The sequence below is a fragment of the Morone saxatilis genome, unplaced genomic scaffold (genome assembly GCF_004916995.1).
Source record: "Morone saxatilis isolate NCDOM2014 unplaced genomic scaffold, NCSU_SB_2.0 Contig19, whole genome shotgun sequence".
NCBI lineage: Eukaryota > Metazoa > Chordata > Actinopteri > Moronidae > Morone > Morone saxatilis.
In genome coordinates, this window is record NW_023339751.1 from 40,682 (window position 1) to 49,723 (window position 9,042).

The window sequence follows — 9,042 nt, forward strand, 5'->3', positions numbered from 1 at the left end:
TTAAGTTATCAGAGAAACGAGCTAATGCTAACGTAAGCAGCAGCATTAGCAGCTAACGTTAGCATTAGCTTGGCTTGCAGCCCCTCTGGGACGTCCTTTGTCTGCCCAATAGTGTGGGAGAAGCAGTGATTTTCAGCTATGTTTAACACAAGGGGGAAGGACAGCTGGTAATCTGTAAAAATAAAAAGTTTATCTTTATTAAGACTTTTGAATTGAATCATTGGATCTCTATAATTCACTTTTCTGTGACCAGTGAATCCGCTCTGTTGGCCAATTACAACCGATCTGACAGAGCTGAGCCAAAGAGAAAGCTATCATATCTTATTAGCTATGTTGCCAACATCAGAGTATAAAGTGCTCCACACCAGAGACCTAGTTTACAGGAGACAGGAGGACATCATACAGATTAATAAACTATAGAGACTTATGTCCTGTTAGCTACTGAGCTAACTAGCATAGAAAGCTATTGTGGCTCAGCCCATCATATCATATCATATCAAAATAAAGAGATCCAGTCTGTAATCTTCAGCATGTGGACAGAATCTGTCCGTATTCTAACATATCATCACTTTGGATGCCTCCATTTTGTTGTGCATTTATTCCAGCGGCGGCTCACAAACTGTAACCTGTGACTCACTGCATCACCAAATATTTCAAGAACTTTGCTGCTAGGACGCTTCCTGGTCTAACTGAGCTTCAACAGTCTGCTAGCGCCCCCTTCAGGCTGCAGAGTTCAGGTCTGAACAGTGGGGGAAAGGGTATTACTCCTCTGAAGACTGTGAGCAGATATCATCTCAATAACTCTGAGCTTCATCATTGAAGTTTTATCAGGATCAGACACGTAATTTGGTTTTTATCAGTTTGTCCTGATGGTGGCGCTAAAGGAATGAGCGAGAGACATCAGAGATATTTATTGACGATCTGACCTATAGAAATATGAGTTAAATAAAACTGAATTAATCTGAAGATCTTTTTTAAACAAAAGGATATTTGGACACTTTGTGATGTCACTGGTGTCTTCTCTGAGGGGGTGGGACCTGAGAGTGATTGATGGGAACTGACAGTGGGTGTGGCCTGTGGCTGACAGGATGTTCAAATTGGATGATGGGAAATAATCATCTCAGAGAGAGAGAGTAATATCTCTTAAGAGCATTAACACAGAAACACGACATAGAAACACGCAAACATGGATCTACAACTACGCTTCAGAACCTCAGACTGACGGCCAGCTGCTGATGATTATTGATCACATCTGATGGCTTCTGCTGTCTTTTACAGTACTGATCAGTTTTCTCTGGTGAGAGAATCAAACGCTCTCTTAGTCTCCTGGTTTGGTTTAACCTTGTCATGTTAGCGGGCGTGTAAGCCGCAGCAAGGTGGAAATCAGATCCTGACAGATTATAGACTTAAGGAGCAGAAGCTGGTACATCGACCTCCTGCACGGGAACTTTTACCTCCTTAATTCCCTCATTTATCCTCCACTGACCCCCTTTCATAAAACTCTCTCTGTGGGCCTCTGAGCTCTGAAGTTAAAGTGTGATTCAGCTGAAAAACACTGATGATGAGCTACGGTTGGAAGGTTGGAATCAGGCTTTTCTCATTAGGAAGCTTAGAGATGATCCCGGTTTGTGCTCTCGGTGACCTCGAGAGACAAAAACGAGCCACGATTCAGTGAAATGAATAACGAGTCAACCTAACTTTCCTGGAAAGTGAGAAATAAAAAGTGTTGGTCAACAGTTTCCTTCTGACAGCAGGAACATAAAGTGTTTGTATCAATCGGTTGTTGGAGCTGTGTGACGGCAGCAGCAACCTACAGGGGGATATTTATCTGCAACCGATGATTGTTTTTATTGTTTTATTTGTTCTGTATTCAGTTCCTCAGACTTTAGTCCAGCTTGGTTCAGTTTACTGTGACACAGATATTCAGCCAACCAATCACATTTCCACAAATCTGACCAATTGAAGAATATTTCCCCACACTCGCTTGTCTGTAGTTGTGAAGATAAAAACTTTGACCTTCCAAACCCTGCAGTTTTATTCACTGAAACAAGTCACCTTCAATTTTTTATGAATTACAAAAAACAATCACAACAATTTTTGCAATTTTCAAAAAAAGCCTAAAAACATCACAACAGGCAGGGACAGACTGGACTCTGCAGGGACAGACTGGACTCTGGAGGGACAGACTGGTCTCTGCCGGGACAGACTGGTTTCTGCAGGGACAGACTGGTCTCTGCTGGGTACTCACTCTTTGACTGCGTCGTTGCTCATGTCCAGGTAGCGGTTGCTGATCCACTGCACCTCAAACCAGTCCCTGAAGTTGTTGTTACCGCAGCAGCGGAACTCGATCTGCGTCATGTCCAGTGTCCTCTTCATGAAGCAGCGTCCCGGCGTGTCCGTGTCTTTGTAAAACTTGATGCTGTTCTTCAGGCCCTCGGCCAGCGTCAGGTACACAGCGAACTGCATGAGGAAGCAGAGCATCGCCGTCAGCAGCAGCAGCGCGTTGAAGCCGCAGCACAGCAGCAGGTACGGCTTCAGCATCGGCTTCCACTTGGCGAACTTGATCGGGTCCAGAGAGTCGTGGCACACCTTCCCCCCGAAGGCGTTGACCCCGCAGGCCAACAAGCCCACCAGGATCAGCAGGTTGGGCACTAAATGGCTCTCGTTGTTGTCCATCATCTCACTTCTCTTCCGCAGCTCAATCTTAAAGAAGATACCGAGGCTGAAGATGAGGATCCCTACGATGACCGAGAGCCAGTAGATCATCCACAGACCCTGAGCCAGCTTCACCCGCTTCGGCAGGTTGAACTTCACCGGCATGAACGGCATTTTTAGCTGTCGGTGCAACCGGAACACTCAACTGAAATCAACACTGAACAACAGGAATCTAAAAGAAGCAGTTCGAGAATCCGTTGGAGTTTCAGACTTTTAATCCCTTCCAGAAAGACTCAACTCTCGGTTTCAGACCCATAATGCCAAGCTGCAGGTCAGGACAGTCCATAGTGCTGGGGGGGCACAGGGGTCCGCCATTAAATCACAACCAAATATTCACATAGAATCCGGCGACGGGTTCGACTCCAGGCTGCTGCGGAAGAAAAGGTGTGAATGTGAGCGAGCAGCGAGTCGTCCTCCAGAAGCTCAGCTGTGATCTCGTTAGCAGCAGATCAGCTTTAATCCGCTCACTGATAATTGGTTTGATGTTAAGCAGCAGCAGCTTCCTCCGGTCACAGCTCACCTGTCAGCTGCAGGTACGCTGTTACCATAGCAACCGGACAACCAATCACACACAGAATGTGTCACCAGAGGGTCGGGACCCCCACCACATTATTATTGATCAGTGTATATTATTAGTATTATTGATCAGTGTATATTATTAGTATTGATCACAGTGTATATTAGTATTGATCACAGTGTATATTATCATCATTATTGATCACAGTGTATATTATTATTATTGATCAGTGTATATTATTATTATTATTGATCACAGTGTACATTATTATTATTGATCACAGTGTATATTATTATTATTATTGATCACAGCGCTTATATTATCATTCATTGATCATGTATTAATTATGATCGTTGGTAATATTATTATTATTAATCAGTGTATATTATCATTATTGATCGCAGTGTACAGTGACAGAGCTTCAGTCTCTGATCAACAGCATCGTCCATCAGAAAGCAGCAGACAGCTTATAGAACAATGACAATAAACTCAAACAAACTGATCATAAATCCAGGTGATAAGTCCTTTTAAAGTTTTTAATGGTTTTTCTTATACAATATTGTACATTTACTCATTTATACAAGAATTCACATATTAACAGCAGAGAGAATGAAGCAGCGCAAGGAGGCGACATGCTGTGAAATAAACTAATAAATAAATAAATAAAGGAGATTTCTGTTCGTCACAAACTCAAAGCCATAAAAAACTAAACAGGAAGTGACTTCACACACGTTAAAACAACAAAACTGAACTAAAAAATCTGATATGATATCAGCCTTCCATTCTTTATCAATATCCGAGACGTGTTTGATATGTTGTCAATGAATAAAACACGACTCATATTCATATTACTAATATTCCTGTTTTCATTGATCGTTCCTTTTTGCAGGAGACACATCTAAACTGGGAATCTGTTGCCATGGAAACGCCTCAAAACAAAGCGAACATTAAGAAGGAATTTCACAATAAAAGCAATCCGCATGTAATAATTATCAATAATCAATTCAAATCAAACCTCTTTATTTTAAATGTTTCTTTAATAATCACAGGACTACATTACCCATGAGCCTCAGTGAACTGATCTCATTTTTTGCTTCAATGAAGCTCTGTGATTGGCTGCTTGTTAGTGAAATGCACCCTGTGAGTTCATCACAAACTGTCACTGAACTGTCTGAATCAGAAACGTGGGCGGCGGCTCTTTTTTCCCATGATGCCGAGAGGAAACAGAGGTTTTAATGTGATGGTTTTTGAATGAAAGCAAAAAAAAAAAAATAATAATAATAATTCACAGATGTAAAACAGTTGGAGGTTAGCTGTCAATCAACCTGAGTGACAGCGGCAGGTGGGCGGGGCTTCACTTTGGACTTTAAGATTCACAAACAAAAAAAAGTCAGAAAATCTCCCAAAACTAAATTTTCAATCTGAAGAAAATGTAATTAAAAAACTCTAAAAAGAAACGTTTACAACTTCCCGTCTGCGAGAGCGAGAACAGAGAGGATGGAGTTATTGCCTCTCTCTGATTGGTCAGGAGCCTCCAGGTCCTGAAAAATCCCTGAAAGCTGATCTGAGCTCAGCGCGGCGCTGCAGGAAGCTGATTGGTTGAGAGGATGGACTCGTTATTGAAAGGGGGCGAGGCAAAGAGCCAATCAGCAGCCATGTTTCTGAGTGTGGTCGGAGCCAAACATCACAGGTGCTGCCAGTCGATGGCGACCAACGTCTGATTGGCCTCCTGAGCGTGGCCGATGACCTCAGCGATACCGTGGTCACGCCACAGACGCTCGATCTTCCTGTAACGCTCGGCACACAGGTGGAGGGGGTTCCCCCGCCTGCAGACACACACAGGTGAACACACAGGTAAAGAGAGAGAGAGACAGGTAAACACAGGTAAACACACAGGTAAACACACAGGTAAAGAGAGACAGCGAGGCAGAGACAGACAGAGAGACAGAGAGACAGAGAGAGACAGACAGATACCCACTTGAGGCCCTGGTCAGTCTCTCCGTAGTCGTCCAGGTATGGAGGAGGATGGAAACAGCCCTTTGTCTTACCTGCAACAAACAACACCTGACTCTCTCTCACCCTGCACACACACACACACACACACACACACACACAGCATACATTAGCATGTAATTAGCTTGTTAGCATGCTAACATTGGGACTGAAGATGAGGATACAGAAGGCAACGTGCTAACTACTGACACTGTGAGTGTTTGGTGGGTTTACAGGTGGCCGTTGAACAGGTAAACAGAAGGAGCCGCAGTGAGAGAAAAGGTGCGTTACCTTAGGAAGAGGCCGAGGCCGGCCCCACAGGTGAAGGTGTGGGCGGTGCAGGCTCCTACGTCCTCTCCATCCACCTCCGTCTGACAGCAGTAACTCTGAGAGCAAAGCATGGAGCCACATACCAGACACAGAGTGGGAGCACGAGACTTATCCCCTCCTGACCGAGGACACCTGCACAGGTACAGTCAGTGAGACAGTCAGTGAGACAGTCAGTGAGTGAGACAGTCGTTTTGACACAGTCAGTGGAAGTGAGACACAGTTGTGTGGTTACATTGTGTACACTGGTTATGGATACGAGTTGTATGTCTATTGTGGCATGACTAAAGCTGGAGGCCTGATTGAGCAGGACGCTGTAATCTGCTGGAGATCGATCAATTGTTCTGACTGCTGGGGAACGACGATGGACTCCGCCCCCTGCATCCGTTCTGACGGCACACCTGCGATGACAGAACCAACCGGTAACACACAACACACACACACACAGCACACACACACACACAGCAGTGGTTGACGGATTGTATGAATCCAGGGATGTTACTGTTACGTGTGTGTGTGTTGTGTGTGTGTGTGTGTGTGTGTGTGTGTGTGTGTGTGTTACCTGTGTATGAGAGGCTCCAGCAGTGTGTGTTGGCTCTGGTGGAGCTGCAGCAGGTTGGAGGGCAGGCTGAGGTAGCTGCACAGCGCCTCCCACTGACCAGGACCTGCAACTACACACACAGTGACACACTGACTGATACTAACCTGCATATGTTGGACAATTAGCATCATTAGCATTAATAATTATCTATATGGACCCTAACCCTAACCCTGACAATACAGGAGGTTTTGGGGTTATTGAGGACGCTGGATCCATTTCTGACATTTTAAAATACAAAATGGACGTTTAAACCGGAAGTGGAAATATTTCAGCTCCCAGTGGCTGACTGTGAGTCATTGTGGGGCTGTTATTGTGTTACTGTGTGTAGTTACCCAGCAGGTCAGCAGGTGGCGCTGTAGAGTTCAGGTAGTGGAAGAAGAGGGCAGCAGCTCGCAGGAAGGGCAGGACGCCAGCTTTAACACATTGACACAGCTGCCACCCAGAGGACACCTCGGGTAGTACACTGACACGCACATACACATAAATCAATCTCAATTCTTTTTATATTTATTTATTGTTCATTAGTACTTGTTTATTTATTTCTAAACAATAGACATTAATAAATACACAATATATTGTATTCTTGACCATTACAGAAATTCATTTATTTTTTAATTGAATTAATGTAACTTTTATAATAGTTGTTTAATTATTTACTCATCTATTTAAATAACCATCACTAACCTTCACTAACCATCAATAATCATCAATAATTTGTATATTTGTATATTTTATGCACCAATGCACCAGGACACATTCCTCNNATTCCTTGTAGGTGTAAAAACCTAATTCTGATTCTGATAATCATCAATAACCATCAGTAATCATACTAACAATCAATAACCATCACTAACCATCACTAACCATCACTAATCATCAATAATCATCAATAACCATCAATTATCATTAAATGGGACCAACTTACCTGCCCAGGTAGTTCCTCAGCGTGTTGTAGAGCTGACAGGTGCACTCCTCCTCCTCTGATCCCACAGTGTCCTCATCCATACACACCTCCTCTACAGGGAGACAGGTAGAGACATAGACAGGTAGATACATAGACAGAGACACAGACAGGCAGAGACACAAACAGGAAGGGAAAGACTGGCAGAGACACAAACACGTGTGTGTGTCTCTGTGTGTGTGTGTGTGTGTGTGTGGTGTGTGTTGTGTGTGTGTGTTACCTGTGGTGGAGGTGAGTAAGATCTGGACCAGGTGAGCCACAGTGACCAGGTGAAGGAGGTGGAGGTGAGCAGAGTCTATAACTCTCTGTCTTGATTGGTCCAGACTGTGAACTGAGCTGTAGGACAACACACTGTACACCTGCAGAGAGGTAAAAGGATTCACACTGGATTCACACTGACAGTGAACTGGATTCCCACTGAACTCACACTGACAGTAAACTGGATTCACACTGGATTCACATTGATAGTGTACTGGATTCCCACTGACAGTAAACTGGATTCACACTGGATACACATTGATAGTGAACTGGATTCCCACTGACAGTGAACTGGATTCACACTGGATTCCCACTGGATTCCCACTAACAGTAAACTGGATTCACACTGATAGTGAACTGGATTCACACTGACAGTAAACTGGATTCACACTGGATTCACAGTAAACTGGATTCACACTGGATTCACACTGACAGTAAACTGGATGTAAATGTGCAGTGATGAAACTCACCAGCAGGTGAAACATGTCGATGTCAAGGATACACGGAGTGTTTTCAACCTGTGAGTCTGGAACCAGAGCTACAACACACACACACACACACATACATTACAACTAATTGTTAGTCACTGTGTGTGTATATAATGTGTGTATATATAGTGTGTATATAGTGTGTGTGTGTATATACAGTGTGTACCTGACAGCAGTCTGATGCAGTGTGTGTGTGCTGTGGCTGGTGGAGCTGCAGTCCAACAGGATGAACTGAACCTGGTCAGAGAGCTCAGACAGTCGTCCTGTAACACACACAGTCAGTTCAATCACAAACTATCAGCTTATTAAAAAATAATGAACAGTGATGTCATCCTGCTCCCTGCCCCAATCGGCCAATCAGAGGGTCTCTGTTGTAACCTGTAGTGAGTTACCTGTCGGCAAGGTAAACTTCCAAACAACGGCTTCTCCTCGTCCATCAGGAGGCGCTCTGCAAACAAACACACTGTCAGCACAACCTTTGACCTCTCAGGTCTCTGTTTGTGACCTCTGAGGTGTGTGTGTGTGTGTACCTATACTCTGGATGGTGTAGGCGCAGGTGGACCAGATCAGGACTTGGACTCTGGGGTCCTGCTCGTTGGGGTTCAGCTTCAGTCCCACCTTGTAGGTGGACATACTGAAGGTGGTGATCATCTCGCTAATGCTGCTTGAGAACGGGTTCCTGAGGGACACAGTGACATCATCCAGGTGAGTTCTCACAGGTGTATACTGGTTCACAAGGATCAGGAGCCTTCTGGTCTGGTCCACATTCAGGGACTACAGGTGGATCTAGACCAGACTGCTCTCTGGAGCTAAATGCTAACAAGCTCATGTTTAGCAGGCTAATTAGCAGAGTGCAGCTGAGGCTGATGGGAAACTCAGTAGTATGGACACATTCAATATGTCTGCACAATTAACATAATTATCAATATTAATTAACATGAATTAACATGATCATTAAAATATATGACTGATATCACAATGGCCAACTGACTCACTGTGGAGTGAAATCAACTCTGAATCCTTCAGGAACAACAGGCTCCGCCCCCTCTGATACACCTGAAACACACACACACACACACACACACACTATGGACTATAGTAGTAGTACAGTTATATATTACAGTAATGTAGTACAGTAATAATAGTACAGTAATAAAAGTACAGTAATATAGTACAGTACTAA

General features: G+C 44.0%; 1 protein-coding gene and 1 pseudogene across 1 annotated transcript; both read right to left on the minus strand.

The window, feature by feature from the left end:
• Window positions 1–2,244: 2,244 nt before the first annotated feature.
• LOC118329334 (peripherin-2-like) lies at window positions 2,245–2,829 on the minus strand. Its single transcript, XM_035663470.1, has one exon. The coding sequence runs from the start codon at window positions 2,827–2,829 to the stop codon at window positions 2,245–2,247; it is 585 nt and encodes a 194-aa protein (XP_035519363.1).
• Window positions 2,830–3,741: 912 nt separating this feature from the next.
• Window positions 3,742–9,042, minus strand: part of LOC118329522 — a 5,600-nt pseudogene continuing 299 nt past the window's right edge.